Source organism: Chrysemys picta, chromosome 12 (assembly GCF_011386835.1).
Source record: "Chrysemys picta bellii isolate R12L10 chromosome 12, ASM1138683v2, whole genome shotgun sequence".
Taxonomy (NCBI): Eukaryota; Metazoa; Chordata; order Testudines; family Emydidae; genus Chrysemys; species Chrysemys picta.
In genome coordinates, this window is record NC_088802.1 from 8,964,325 (window position 1) to 8,979,988 (window position 15,664).

At 54.7% G+C, this 15,664-nt stretch overlaps 1 protein-coding gene across 1 annotated transcript; it reads right to left on the bottom strand.

Moving 5' to 3' along the window:
• Window positions 1–11,859: 11,859 nt before the first annotated feature.
• On the bottom strand, window positions 11,860–13,365 carry LOC101936618 (acetylcholinesterase-like). The gene has a single exon (XM_042847298.2). It carries the CDS (start codon window positions 13,363–13,365, stop codon window positions 11,860–11,862), a length of 1,506 nt encoding a protein of 501 aa, XP_042703232.2.
• Window positions 13,366–15,664: the final 2,299 nt, after the last annotated feature.

Here is a 15,664-nt window from a genome sequence, read left to right on the forward strand (position 1 = left end):
AATCGCATGATGCTTTTCATGAGGGGCCCCACCACGTCCATGGCCACGCGTTCAAAGAGCGTTTCGACGATGGGCATGGGAACCAACTGGGACTTGGGTGTCCGCGGGGGTTCGGCTAGCTGGCACTCTCGGCAGCAGTTTCAATAGTTCCCTACTTCCTGATGCACGCTGGGCCAGAAGAAGCATGTCAGTATCTGGGCTAGAGTCTTCTTGTGGCCCCAAGTGCCCAACAGCCGGGATGTCGTGGGCGAGTTTCATTCCTGCCCGCCGGTGACACGAGTAGTTGGCTCTGGGGTTCTCCAATGCGCGGGTCCCGTTCTACCCGATAGAACCGATCCTGTCCCAGTTCGAAGTGTGGCCATTGCTTCGCCCGGTGCGGGTCAAAGTCGGCCCCATCGACCGTGGCTAGTCGCTCGTAAGCATGACTGAGGGTGGGATTTGCCCTTTGGTTACGACAAAAGTCAGTGTGAAGCAGGGGTTAAGCAGCAGCTTCTGGAGGGGAGTCCTCTGGCTCTTCTTCCCATCCGTTGGGGTCTGGTGCCTCCTCCCCCTCTGACTGGGTCTCAGGGAGGCTCCCTTCCAGTACTGGGGTAGTTGCGGGCCTCTCGTCGACATTGGAGCGGAGGACTTCCAGGAAAATTGGCCAGTCCCACCCCAGGATCACCGGGTAGGCGAGCCAAGGAACCAGGTCGACCATAGATTGTGTGACCCCATCCACGGTCAGTTGGGCTTGGGCACTGGGGTAAGGTGGTATGTTGCCGTGAATGCATTGTAGACGGATCGCCCCCAGGCGTGGGTCAGCATGGAGGCCTAGGCTTTGGCAAACGAGCGTCTGATCACAGCCTGAGTCAATTAGGGCCATGGTTAGGCAATCCTCGACAACCACTGGCACAGTAATCTTGGCGCCTTGTGAGGGTCGGGCGCGGGCTTCTCCCGTGTAGAACTATCTGAAGCTACAATCCATCTCGGTGCAGTCTTGCTGCAAATGGCCATATTTCCCACAGGAAAAACAGGGTCCGATATCCGAGCACCCAGGCCGGGACACTGTTCCCACCTGGCCCCTGGGGGTGGCTTTGGTTGGTCCCTCGGGCATCTGGTTGAGGTGCCAGGGCTTGTCAAACCTGGACCTTGGCAGGTCGGGGTCGGGGCTACGGTCCCCATGACGGATTTCATGGTTTGCTCCTGGTGGCCCCCCTTTTCTTTGGGTTAGGGCGCTCCGGTCCTGGCGGGGCAGCTCGAGTGATTGGTCCCACTGGTGCTTCGGTGGCAAGGAAATCCTCCGTCAGTGTGATGGCAGCAGTTAAGGTCGTAGGCCGATGGCGGAGGACCCAGGCCCTTCCTCACAATGGGAGTATATGGACAAATTGCTCCAGAATAATTTGTTCAATGAGCTCATCCAGGGTTCGCCCTTCAGGTTGTAGCCACCACTTGCAGGCTTCCCTGAATTCTTGGGCTGCCATCTGGGGTCGGGCCCTGTAGGGTAGACCAAGCTCCGGAAGCACTGTTGGAAGGTCTCTGGGTTAACGTCCAGGGCATCTAAGATTGCTGCCTTTACCCAGGTGTAATCCCATGCCACGTCCGTAGACATGCCCCGATATACGGTTTGGGCGGTTCCGGTCAGATACGGGGCCAAAATGTAGCCCATTGGTCTTTGGCCCAGCCTGCGACTAACGCCACCCTTTCAAAAGTTACCAGAAAAGCTTGTGGGTCGTCGTTGGGGCCCATCTTTGTCTACTGGATGGGAGGGGCCAGGCTGGGGGGTCCAATGGCACCCGCAGGATGGGGTAGCAAGGTCACCAACTGCTGCAGGCATTGCTCTTGGTGGGCTCGGTTCTGGTGTCCCAGCTCCAAAATCAGCTGTTGCTGTTGGGTCCCGAGCTGCTGGACCAGCTGCTGCTGCTCCTGGAGCTGGGCGGCCTGCTGCTGTTGTTGGCTTTCCTCTAAAAACTTAATAAGCTGCACCATATCCATGGTTGCTCGGGCACGCTCCACCGCAGATCCCTTCTCACAAGGATCGGGGGATTGCTGCCCACATTCTCCACCACGTCTAGGGCGGTTCGGCCGGGGCTCGTCCCCCTCTGTGGCGGTGGGGAGCCAGACTGCCTCGCTACTATAAGCAGAGTCAGGATGAGCTCTACCCTGACATCTGGTGGTGAATTGTGGCGAGTTGTGGAAAAGAACTTCAGGGGCTGATCTTGTTTGCATGGGCACACCCACCCCACCTAGCATGAACCCACAGCAGCCCAAATGGTCACTTTGGCTGCTGTGGGATCCCTAGTTTCTCTGTTATTGGGGCAGGAAGAATAAAGTGTTGTTACCCCGATTATGTGAATCGAGGACAATGAAACTGTTTTATGACAGAGGGACTCGCCATCAACTAAGTAGCATTCCGTAGACAAGGGACATGGGTTCCAAAACCTAGTGAATTGAGAGAGTCTGGGGACAGATATTTGTATATGATGGTATGGGCCCCTTTTTGAGAACCTGAAATACCAAGTGCACCTTCTTCTCTCTCTACTGTGGAATATCACTAGAAGTCTAGTTACAGGCTGCTGAGCTGAATTCATGTTGGGCCAATGGTGTACTACCACTGAGGTTCCCCTACTATAAGTTGAATTCACTAAGAGCCTAAATTACTGAGTGTTGTGGGGGGTCCTGAAGCTATATTGCTGAGCGGTTGGAGGAGTGGAGCAGTTTGCAGGATGACTGGAACGGCTCAAGGGACAGGTGGTGGAGCGGATCAGTTCATAGAACGGCTGGAGAGGCTCGCGGGATGGCTGGTGGAGCGGAGCGGCTGGTGGAGTGGCGTGTGGTAAAGGCTGCAGCAGAAGCCCATGGAGAGATGGGGCAGTCGGCCTTGGATGACGTAAGGTGTCCCTTAACACCGCTCTACCCCCCGCCCCTCTGGGCTGGGAGGTCAAACTCTGCAGATCAACTTTTGAACTCTGGGGCTGCACTGACCAGGGACAGAGACTTTTGGGTTGTTGGACTTTTGGGTGATATTTTGGGTTGCTGGACTTAAGACCCTGAGGGGAAAAGGACACTGCCAAAGTTACTCGGGGGTGGGTCTTTTGCTCACAGTTTGTGTTAGGAATCCTGTTTGTGGTGTTTCCCCAACATAATGCCACATTGTTTCCCTCCTTCATTAAAAGGATTTTCCTACACTCAGACTCCGTGCTTGCGAGAGGGGAAGTATTGCCTCTTAGATACGCCCGGGGGGTGGTATGTAATTGTCCCACTGGGTGGGGGCTCGAGCCGCTGTTGCATTGTGTTATTGAAATGGAACCCCTAGTTACTGAACTCGGCCCTTGTTGCTGCCAACTCAGACGGGCAGAAGGGTTACACTACTTTGGTCAGTTGTGTCAGGGAACTAGGTTGGCTGGGCGGCAAACAGTCAGCAGCTCTGGCCCTCTGGCGGGGGCTGAGCAAACAGGTTCAATATTAACAGGCCCAGGCCCTGGGTCAGGGAGGGGCAACAAACAGTCAGTAGCTCAGGCCCTCGGGCAGGGGCTGAGCAAACAGTTGAACAGTAAACCCCAGGCTCCTGGGGAGATGGGGAGATGGCCACCTGCCAGGTGGGTGGCATGGGGGACGCAGGCCCACCCACTCTACTGTGTCCCAGCTCGGGGCCCTAGCAGCGGCAAAAGACCCGCTCCTGTGCCAGTGGGGATCCTGACCGCAGCACACTGACATTGGCTCTGGCAGTGCTGCACCCAGACTAGGGTCGGCTGCCCCCGGGCTACTTCCTACCTCCCGCTCTAGAGGTATCTGGGTCTGGACGGTGTCCTCCATGGGGTCACACACCAAGGGCGGTAGCTGGGAGCGGTTGGTTTGGCAGCTCCTCGGGGTAACTGGCAAACGGCAGGCCTGGCAGTTCCTCAGGGTAATGGGAGAGCGGTAGGCTTGGCAGCGTCTCTGGGCTCGGGCTAGCGTCAGGCGTTGGCTGGTTTGGCCAGTCCTCGGGTCGGCCGCCCATCGCCGTGGTCTCCCCACTGGGAGCTACGCCACAGGCATCTGGTCTCTCCAGTGGCGGAGTTTCAAGTGAACTCTGGGGTCAGGTTTTTATACTTCCTGTCCTGTGCCTTCACCTCTGAGGGGTGGGCGCAGGGTTTGTTGGCTCTACCCACTTTAGTGTTCAGAGAGGCTCATCCCCCTCCGGGGCGTTGGGAGACAGACTGCCTCACTACAGGATAATATCGATGTTTAGTTTGAAGCCTTTTTCCAATTTTTATTAATTTCAACTTTCAGGAAACTGTGGGGCAGGGTCAGACAATTATTTAACGACAGTTTATACTGAAAAAGATAATGTTTTGCGTACTTTGCCCATCTGTAAATTTCAATTATTAAGGATGGAAATATTTTTGTCAGGCTCTGTGTGTGCGGTGAAATCGATGTTTAGCGACAATCACTGATGTATTTTAATCCTTCCAAGCCTAATATCACTGTAAGAGATTTACACAGGTATCTGGGGGTAGCTACAGAGGAGGGGAATTCTGCTGGGTGGGACTGAGGGGAACCGTCAGAGCTGTGTTGGGAGCCCAGAGATGGGATAGCAGGGCGCAACGTGTTTGGATTGAGAGGCACCTTCAGAGCCGGGACATCTCCCATGGCTGGGATAGGGAAGGATTGGGATGGATGGGACTCAGAGATGTGTTGGGGGGATCCCAGGACTGCTCTAGCAGGCTTCTGTGGGTCAACATTATGGGGCACCAGAAGAGCTGTGTGGGGAATCCAGGGTAGGGATAGCAGTGGGCTGTATATCGGGATAGAACATCATTAATAGAGCTGTGGAGAGTGGGGGGATCTTAGCACTGGGATAGCATTGAGCTGTGGTTCAGGAGTGAGTAAGGACATAAGAAGATAAGAACAGCCATACTGGGTCAGACCAAAGGTCCAACTAGCCCAGAATCCTGTCTTCCAACAGAGGCCAATACCAGATGCCCCAGAGGGAATGAACAGAACAGGGAATCATCAAGTGATCCATCCCCTGTCGCCCGTTCCCATCTTCTGGCAAACAGAAGCTAGGGACTCCATCCCTGCCCATCCTGGCTAATAGGCATTGATGGACCTACCCTCCATGAATTTATCTAGTGCTTTTTTGAACCCTGTTATAGTCTCCACAACATCCCCTGGAAAAGAGTTCCACAGGTTGACTGGTCGTTGTGTGAAGCAATACATCCTTTTCTTTGTTTTAAACCTGCTTCCTATTAATTTCATTGGGTGACCCAAGATAAGTAGGTGTCAGCTGAGGTTTTCCCTCCGACAGATTTCATTTATCCCCATCTTCTTTGTTCTCCTGTTGATAGGGTGACCAGATGGGATGAAGAAAATATTGGGACACATGGGGCGGGGAGTTCCGCCGGCAGAGCAAAAAGTAAAACAGAGGAGTCCCAGTCGGGATGCAGGACAAACGCCTAAATATCTTGACAGTCCTGATTTTATCGGGACATCTGGTCACCCTACCTGTTGATCCAAACAAGCTGCTGGCGCTTTCCTTATTGACCATGGAAAAGTCGGAATGAGCCAGAGTGGCATTTTAACCAATAAAATAGGTGCAAAACCCAGCATCTACTGATAGAGACACTCAAGAAGAATAGTTTACAAATGAGAACAGCCGTATAACATGCTGTCTGTGACCCGTGCTGGGCCAGAACCATTTTAACTCTAAAACAACCCAGAGCACTTGTTTCTGAAGCCGCTCAGGAGATCAAAATGACACACACAGCACAACTAACTAAGAACAACGCTACGCTACAGAAAACCTCTTCTAAACACCTTCACTTGCTGACGCCAGGCTATAAATAGGTTTATTGATAATACGAACATGGATACCAGGTTCCGAAAAGGCTCTAGTGACTAAAATGATGGGCATGGTACAACTATCTGAGAAGAACTCTATACTACAAAAAACTGCAGAATTCACCTTCAGGTGCCTGCTCCAGTCAGTAAATAGCCTTATTAATAAAAGCACCTCAATGCTTGGTTCTGAAGCTTTATTTAGAAAGCTGTTTATGGTCTAATATGGGCACTTGTAGGTGGATTTGGAAGTGATTTTCTGTAGGATAGTGTCACTCTTAATTAGTGTGTTATGTGTATCATTTTTGCCCTCTGTACCACTTCAGAACAGAGTGCCCTTGGCGATTTTATCGATAAAGCTGTTTATTGACGGGGCAGGCAATTGATGGTATGTTTCGAAGCAGTTTTCTATGGCATAGCGTTATTCTCAGTTTGTTGTATTATGTGAATCATTTTGGTCCCCTGTGCCTGTTTGGAACCGAGCGTTCTGTGCCGTTCTATCAACAAAGGTGCTTATTGCCCAGAACGGGAACTTGAAGTTGGGTTTGGAAGCGATTTTCTATGGCATAGTGTTATTCTATGTTGGTTGTCTTATGTGGATGCTTTTTGTCCCCAGTACGTCTTTGGAACCGATTGTTCTGGGTCCTTATTGGTGTTCATAATGGTTCTGGGCCAGAATGGGTTAATCATAGACTTATAGAAATGTGGGGCTGGAACGAACCCCCAAAAGTCATCCAGTCCAGCAGCTCCCAGCACTGAGTCAGGGCCTAGTAAACCTAGACATTCCCAGCCAGGGTTTGTCCAACCTAGCCTTAACCACCCCCATAGCCCAGCCTCTCCAGCGCTGGGAAGATGGACGGGAATGACGGTGGCATGGAGGGAGGAAACAGCTCACATATTTTGTCACTGTCTGTGTTCATCTTCCTGGAGTGAGGACATCTCACTGAGATGGCAATGCCAGCGCAAACCTGTCTGAGCCTGCTACACTTTCCACAGGCTCCCGTGCTGAGGAGCTGCGCCTAGCGGAGATGTGGCTGCTGGTTAATTTCATACAGTGGGATAGCGGAGCTCTGGAGTGGCCCTGGAGAGGGTGGAGAATTGGACTCAGTGGCCCTGTGATCTGTCCTTTCCTTGGCCATGCTTCTGCTGGCTGATGCTGGGTCAATCATGTCCCCTTTCTGGGCGGTAATGCGGCAGGCCGGGCTCATCAGGTGGTTCGTCTGGGAAAAGGAAAGCTCGAATTTCAAATAAGAAGGTCAGGCAGGGTGGCTAGTTTGCAAGAGTTATGTCAATACCACATGCTCTAGGGGTCTGCACGACCAGCTTCAGCTTCCAGTGTACGGAAAACTAGAAAAGTTTAGGTTTAAGTGAAAGCACTCTTGTGTTGTCCTGTTTCAGCCAGCCATCTATCGGTCGCATGGCCTTGTCTCCCCTGACACCTCCTTGCACAGAGTAAAGTTACCAAGCGCTTTGGGTTGAAAGAACCCCGGGTAACACCAGGACAATGATTAGGTGGTGGGATATGGCCCTTTCCAACTAGGGGCGGCTGGTCCTGACCCAGCCCCAGAGTGAGTCGGGGACTGGCTGGCTCAGGGCAAGGGGAAAGAGATATGGGACCTTTACCCTGTTGGGGGCTCTGGTTCCAGATTTTGTCATTCCCATCAGTGCGCAGTGAGTTGTGGAGGCTCAGCCTGTTGCCCCAGACTTTGATATTCCTCCGTGTACCCCAGAATTTTATAGTACTGCAGTCAGCCCCTCTTGTGTGTTCAACCACTGCCAGCTGAAACTGAAACATCCCATAGCTAGGAAAATCTTAGGCCTTTGCGAGGCAAGGCTAAAGAACTGCATGCTTGCAGTTTGCTAATCCGAACGGGAGGATGGGACAATAATTTAACTGATTATTAATATGGAAGAGAGTGAGTGACTCCTTCCTTGGCTGTAAGTGCCCTGGCATATGGTTGTTAGGACTAGAAATACTAGAAATGTTTTGAGATAACGAGTAGTTTTGAAATGAGAATTGGTGATGTAGTAGAGGTTACTATGCTGACCCTCTAGGGGTCACTGGCTCCGTGCTTTGTTTAAAGTTAGCTATAAAAGATTAGACAAAAGAATTTGCATTGGAGCATCCCGAGGAAGTCTTCTCTGGGCAAGCACCTGATATCTATGTTCTCCAGCAGAAAGAAGGAAGAGAGCGCCTGCCGGAAGCCTGGCTGCTGATTCCGCCATACCATTTCATCATGCTAGGTAAATATAAATGTTTTGAAATGCTCTAAACCTTTTGGTGTGTGTGGGTTGTGGGGACGGGGCGCTGTGTGAGTGTGGGGAGCGCTCCCTGTTCCTCATCTCCTTCCCGGGAATTGGGGGGGCAATTGTCATCTGCGCTGCCCTCGAGCTGGTTATAAACCTTTCTCCTTTTTGCCTGTATCCTATAATTGCCAATTTCCCGACACTCCCTGGTATGTATGACTCTTCCTCACTGAGCACTCGCTACCGGGGGCAGGTGGTCCAGTGGGTTAGAGCAGGGGGCTTGGAGCCACGACTCCTGGGTTGTAGCCCAGCTCGGAGAGGGGAGTGGGGTCTAGTGCATTAGAGGGGGGCCGTCGGGCAGTCTGGACTCCTGGGTTCTCATTTGGGCTCTGGATACACCGTGTGATCTCTAGGCTTTGTCATCTGCCTCTTCAAGCCCCAAAGCATCATTTACCTCCCTGTATAATCTTTGTTCCCCGTGATCTCACCACTTAACTTCCACACAGCCCCAAGAACCTCTCACACACTCTCTCTGTCCCCCCTTCTCAGGAGCAGCTAATCAACCTCACAGACCAGGATATTTTCTACACACTAAATATGCTTTAATGCACTGGAGGTGGAGGAGTTGCAGAGGGACGGTCAATCCGTGGGTTCCCAGGAGGTTTATTAGCAGGATCCTTGTTAATGAATGAGCAGGCGCTATCGGGCACTGGATGCTCTTGGCTGCAGGGAGGGTTTCTTCAGGGGATTGTAATTGCTCAGCTCTTCATTCACAGCCCCCCGGGCTGGGCAAGTCCAGACTCTGTTTGTGCAGGACACACAGCAAGTGAGGTTAAGAGCAGTGGGGATGAGCTCAGACTATGCAGCGTCTGGTCTAGTTGCAAATAGGAAGGGAGAACTTGCAGGGGAAACCAGGCGCTGCACAGGTTCAGTGTGAGGTGCTCTCCCCTTATGGTCAGTGGTAATCCCTGTGCACCAGGGGGCGCTTTGCTGCAGAGAGCGGCATGGGGGGCTCAGCTGGGGACTATCCCCGCAGTCAGTGCTTTCCCCCTCCCCGCACAGTGCTATATTCTAGCAGTAGGGGATGCTGTGCTGGTGGAGTTCCCGTGTTTCGTAGCATCTGTGACTCCCGGTGTCCAACGTGCAAGGCTCTGTTCTGTCTCCCATAAGAGGTCCCTGGCACACAGGATTCCTAGTGACTACTGGATTCTCCTTTGCTCCCTGTGCTACACAGTTACACAGAGGCTGCGCCCCTCCCCAGAGTCAGTTTTGTTTCTTTCTTTCATTGCCTCTTTTCTCTCCAGTGATCTTACAGGCCACCTGCCCCAGTCCCCTCTCTCATTGGATCCATCCCTCCACCCCCACTCACCCTGCTGGGACTCCCCCTCTGAGCTCAAGGCCCCTCGGCTGGAATGGGGACACTTGGGGTTGGGCGGGTACAGGAAACACGGGCGTCATCATCCTACCCAGTGAAGATGGGTCAGAACCTGTGGTTCCCTGCAGCAGATGGGTTGTGAAGTCCTCAGGGCATGTGAGATCTCCCCCAGGCAGGAGAATGGGGAACCTCTAGGAGGCCAGGAGATCCCATGGAAATGGGAATGTGATCTGGGGTCCTTCCCCTTTGTGGGGCGCCAGCTCCAATCCAACCCCAGGAGTGGAGGGGAGTGGCTGGCTCAGAGGGAGGGGGAACTCCAGACCGTTCCTCTCTAGGTATGCTGTCCGCTCACCCTGCTGATGCTCACCTGTGGGGCTCGGCTTCTTTGCGAGCAGCGATGCTAGGAGGCTGCAGCGTTCCGTGAGGGGTGTCTCCTCAATCTGGGACGACTTTATTTTGACGTGGAAGAAGTTTTGTTTTGTGGGGTCATACTGGGTCCACTTTCTGTCCCTGCCCTCATCCTCTGTGAGCATCCTGGGGAGAAATTAAACACACCACATAGAGGTTAGTACCTGGGCTTGGAAAGGCTGAGAACTTGCTCCTGCCAAAGTGTGACATCCTGGAGGCAGGGGTCATTAGGAGCCAATTTGCAAAGTTTGGCTCCTTTCCAAAATGACTGCCATCCTCGATTGTTTCCAAAATACATGAAGACACAGGCTCCCTAAGTTAAGATGTCTGCTTCCGCCTGTTCTCCTCAAATGGGATGACACTACAGGTTTCCCTTTATAAAGATGGCTGCTCTTTCCCATTGATCTTGATGACATTGAAGCCACAGGCTGCCATGAGTCATGATGGTTACCATTGGCCTATGGCCCTTTCCAAAGAGAGACCCCCACTAGGAAAGATGTCCACTGTTTCCCATTGTTTGGACTGGGACTGAAGCCACACTTCCCTCAGGGAATATGGACTTCCTTTGTGCTCAGAGACATTGGAAGGGGCAGAGTGGGGAACTGAACAATATGTGTGTGTGTCGGGTGGGGGACGGGGACAGGGAAAACCACTGAAGTGTTAGGGATTATGGGGGCACCAGTAGGAGGCTCTAACCAGGAAGACTGTCTGATGCCACCATTGGCCCTCATTTAAGATGGCCTCTCTCACTTGTACTAACTTTAGTAGCTTCTATGTAACATATGGAATAGAAAAAGTGTTATCATCCCCATGCAATGAGACTATAGTATCTGTTTTTTCCCCAAATACAGAGCAGAATTATTTATTGAACAGTTTTGCCTTTTCTGCCTTTTGAATCCACGCCCAAGCCGCAGGGCCAGCTCCAGGCACCAGCTTAACAAGCAGGTGCTTGGGGCGGCCAAGGGAGAGGGGCGGCACCAGCGGCAATTAGGGGGCGGCAGGTCCCTGACTCCCTCTAGGAGCGAAGGACCTGGTGCTGAACTGCTGCTGCCGATCGCGGCTTTTTTTTCCCCAATTGCCGCTGCCGATTGTGATCGCGGCTTTTTTTTTTTTTTTTTTTGCTTGGGGCAGCAGAAATGCTGGAGCTGACCCTACCGAGCTGGCTGCCGGGCTGGGGCCGGGATTTAAAGGGATTGGAGCTCCCTTCCACTGTGGGGAGCCCAGAGCCCTTTAAATCCCGCCCGAATCTCCGGTGGCTGGGCTGGCACCGGGATTTCAAGGGCTCGGGGCTCCCCGCACCGGAAGGAGCTCTGGGCCCTTTAAATCCCGGCCCCCGCCCGGCAAGGCTTGGGGCTCCCTGCAGCTGCGGGAGCTCCGGCCTTTTGAATCTATGCCTGAGCCGGTTGCCGGGCTGGGGCCGGGATTTAAAGGGCTCAGAGCTCCCCTCCGCTGTGGGGAGCCCAGAGCCCTTTGAATCCTGCCCGCGGCTCTGGCGGCTGGGCTGGGGCCGGGATTTAAAGGGCTCAAGCCTCTGCGGTGGCCGGAGCCCCGGGCCCTTTAATTTGCCCCTGCGCCCTGGGAGCTCCCAGCCACCTCAGGACTCCGGCAGTACCGGTAAGTCCTGTAAGTTACTTTCACCCCTGCCTGTATAGTGTTTGTAGCATGGACATCCCCTGAGCTTGTGTGGCCGAGCTGTGAAAGGGCAGGCAGAGCTTTGAGATCATTGGCGACTAGCTAAAAGCCATGTTTCCTTGAATGAGGATGCGTGTATTTGTGGGATCACTGACATCTTGATGAGGGAAGAAGGGAATTATCACTAACTTGGACTCAGGGGGCTCAGATATAACCTCCCTGAAGTAAGATCAGCTCTAGGTCATGGGCTTCAACCAGTTAGATTAATTATTTTCCAAAGGGACCTGTTCTTTGCCATGGCATTGAGCCTGCTCTTCCTCGACGTTGTGTTCCCCTGGCCAAAGAGTGACAGCTGCTCTCATGGTCTGGCTCAGGGGATCAGAGGATAGTGGGGGATTCCCTTACCCGGTCCTGGCGAACTCCGCAGTCCATTGCATCATCGTGCGGCTCAGCACTTCCTCAGCCTCTGTGTGCGTGGAGTTGGCTCCTGCCAGGGACCACAGAGTTCCGAACTGGTAGGGGAGCTCAGAGCCATGTGGCACCCCTGTCCATTCTGCTGTAGACAATCCACTGGGGCGCTGGTCAAAGCTGTAGGCAAACACGGGATTGCCGGCCTCTGTTTCTCGCCTAGCCACCTCGGCTACTGGGCACACAATGATGTAGTCACCAACAATTTGTTCCATGGCCCATCGATACTGTGCCTCGCCCTGCTTCTCCCCCTCCTGGCTGTACCACCGAGCCACAGCCTGGACGGCCTCTTCTGGTGCCCCTGGCACCATGAGCTTCAACACCTGCAGCAGCTCCTCCATACCGACGTTTCTGGCGTTCTGCAGCTGTAAGGTGGGGGCAGCAAAGAGTAGTAGGTAGGAGCCTTCGTTGGCAGTGAAACCAGTTGCGATGGGTATAGGCTGGCTCTGCTTAGCCTGCAGGAGTCTTGATGGTGAATCAGGCAGGAAATCCCCATCTGTTGTTGGAAGAAAGGGCAGCCTCAGCAGCTCCCTGTGGCGCAAGATGGAGAACTCGTGTTTGGGGAACTCCCCTGCTTCCTTCCCCTGCAGGCAGCCCACCAGGGCCGTGTCATCGCTATCGGTGCAGCCCAGCAGCTGGCCCAGCCTCTGGCCTCTCTCCTTGGCCTCCTCAAGTGAAATTGAACTCAAGGGTCCTGTCGGGGATCCGCTCTGCAGCATGGCGCGGGTGAAGAGGGGCCGGCTCCCCGGGGAGAGGAGGTGGAAGCCGACTGACGCAGCCCCAGAGTCATGGCCGGAAAGCATCACGTGGGCTGGATCCCCACCAAAGGCGGCTGCATTGTCCCGCAGCCAGCGCAGCGCCAGGCGCTGGTCCCACAGGCCGGCGTTCCCCGGGGCGGCCGGGGGCAGAGACAGGAAGCCCAGCGCCCCCAGCCGGTAGTTCATGGAGGCCACGATAATGTTCCCGGTTGCAGCTAAAAAGCGCCCATCATAGATCTCAAGGGAGGCTGCCCCGGTGAAGAACCCCCCGCCATGGATCCAGATGAGGATGGGGGCTGGTGCAGGGGGCCGGGGATGGGGCACCCAGACATTGAGGAAGAGGCAGTCCTCAGACTGCGGCGTTGTGGGTGTCAATAATTTGGCATCAGGGTAAGTAGGAAGCAGAGGCTGGTGGCAGACATTGCCGAAGCTGGTGGTTTCCAGGATTTGGCTCCAGGGCTGGTGGGGAAGCGGTTTCTGGAAGCGCAAGGCCCCCACGGGGGGCTGGGCATAGGGGATGCCCAGGAAGGCCGTCACTGTGCTGGAGCCAGCCTGGAGGCGCTTGCCCCGGATGGGGCCACTGGTGGTGAGCACCACGGTTCCGTCGTCATCGGAGCCAGAGCTGAAGCCCGGCAGGGAGAGGAGGAGCAGGCAGGGGAGAGCAGGGAGAAGTCCCAGCATTGCAGCAGCTGGAAGGGAACCCCCCCCCAGGAGGGAGTTATAGGAAACGGGATCTGGGGTTTTTCCCTTCTAGAGGGCACTGGCTCCCTTCCAGTCCCAGCCACCTAAATCCAGACAGCAGGAGGTAGCTCCCTACATCAGCCTAGATCCCCATTAAGAAATATAGTCCCCTGGTCTTTTCTGTTCATGCTCCAGCTCCCTGCTGAGCTCCCTGATCAGCATCAACCATAAGAACATAAGAACAGCCACAGTAGGTCAGACCAAAGGTCCATCTGGTCCAGTGTCCTGTCTTCCCACAGTGGCCAATGCCAGGTGCCCCAGAGGGAATGAACAGAACAGGTGATTATCAAGTGATCTATCCCCTGTCGCCCACTCTCAGATTCTGACAAACAGAGCCTAGGGACACCGTCCCTGCCCATGCTGGCTAATAGTCATTGGTGGATCTGTCTTCCATGAACTTATCTAGTTCTTTTTTGATCCTTGTTACAGTGTTGGCCTTCACAACGTCCTCTGGCAAAGAGTTCCACCAGCTGACACTATCTCTAAGAGGGCAGTGGGATCTAGTGGACTAGAGCGGGGGAGGAAAGGGGGGCTGGGAGTCTGTACTCCTGGTTTCCCTCCCCAGCTCTAAGAGTGGGATCTGTGGAAATGGTAGTAGATGGGTAATTATTTAGATTGATCCCAATTCCCGCTGTTCTTCCACTTCATTCACTCTCTGGACCCCCTGTCCCTAGCTCTGATGCAGTGGGGCCCTGGGTAGCAGACTCACCTGCCCTTCTCCTGGGCACACTCACAGTCGTGTCTCTCGGTTCAGCACGAAGGTGAATGGGGGATGCTGGAGCAAACGGGAAGCCTCCAATGCTGAGAATAACAGCCAGGGAGCAACCACTGGGGCTTATTTATCCTCAAATCTGTGTCCTCGTGAGGCTGTGCACACACAGGGGGAGGGGGATCTGGGCCGGCCGCGTGGGACTGTTGGGGTGGAGCCAAGGTGTTTGGAAACAGACACCCAGTTGGGTAAACAGCATAAGAGCTTTAGGGACAGAACGGGCGTGATTGCTCAACTGCAGCCACCTCTGGGGTGGGGCAGGTGGGTACCAGGAAGTGATTCAGGAATCCTGTGTCCAAAGAAAATATAAGTGGATTTTAGATGATGGGGCAGAATGGAATAACTGAAGAGTGTGTTTGGCCAGATGACTGGGGAAACATATCCCAGTGATGAGAGAAAGTGCTTGGGGATGTTCAGTGAGAAGCAGGGCCAATGAGTTGGTTGTTTCTAATGTGAAATCCAGCATTCACTAGGGTTACCGTACGTCCGGATTTTCCTGGACATGTCCGGCTTTTTGGGGTTCAAATCCCCGTCCGGGGGTAAATCCCAAAAAGCCGGACATGTCCGGGAAAATTGGGACATGTGGGGCCGGCGGTGCTGGGCCGGGGGCCGGGGCCGTTGGGCCGGAGTCCGGGGCTGGGCTCGGGGCCGGGGCCGCTGGGCCCGGGGCCAGGGCTGGGCCGGCAGTGCTGAGCCGGGGGCCGGGGGCCGGCGATGCTGGGCCGGGGGCCGGGGCCGGGTGCCGGCGGTGCTGGGCCGGGGCCGGGTGCCGGCGGTGCTGGGCCGGGGCCGGGTGCCGGCGGTGCTGGGCCGGGGCCGGGGCCAGGCCGGCGGTGCTCGGCCGGGGGCCGGGGCCAGGCCGGCGGTGCTGGGCCGGGTGCTGGCCGGGGCCGGCACCCCAGGGTCCGAGCCGACCAAGGCTGGAGACGCCGGGGGGCCAGACTGGACCGCGCCTCCTCCCCTCACCCCCGCTCTTACCTGCTTCAGGCTTCCCGCGAATCAAATGTTTGCGGGAAGCAGGGGAGGGGCGGAGTTGGGGCGGGGACTTTGGGGAAGGGGTGGGGTTGGGGTGGGGGCGGGGCAGGGGCGGAGCCGGTGCCCCGTTGAGTGTCCTCTTTTTGGACACTCAAAATATGGTAACCCTACTGTGACAATGCGGTTCTGGCGGAACCCAACTGAGAGTGCCAACTCAGGACAAATTGCTAAAACAGGGCAGTTACAGCTCAAGGCTGGGGTTTTTCCACCTCTAAGGCAAACCAAACCAGCCAGATTAGGAGGACTTCGGTCTCATCCCACTGGCTAACCGCAAGTCTCACAAGCAATCTCCTTAGACACTCCAGTTTCCCAGTATTACCACCAGGGCCACACGTTATGGGGACAAATGGTTATGAAAACCAATACCCCAGTAAAAGAAAAAGGTTCTCCTGATCTCAAAGGACCAAGCCCCAGACGCAGGTCAATATACAAGTC

What these genes read in the sequence shown, in the direction of transcription:
- LOC101936618 (XM_042847298.2), bottom strand. Translation starts at nt 13,365, where the DNA reads ATGCTGGGACTTCTCCCTGCTCTCCCCTGCCTGCTCCTCCTCTCCCTG.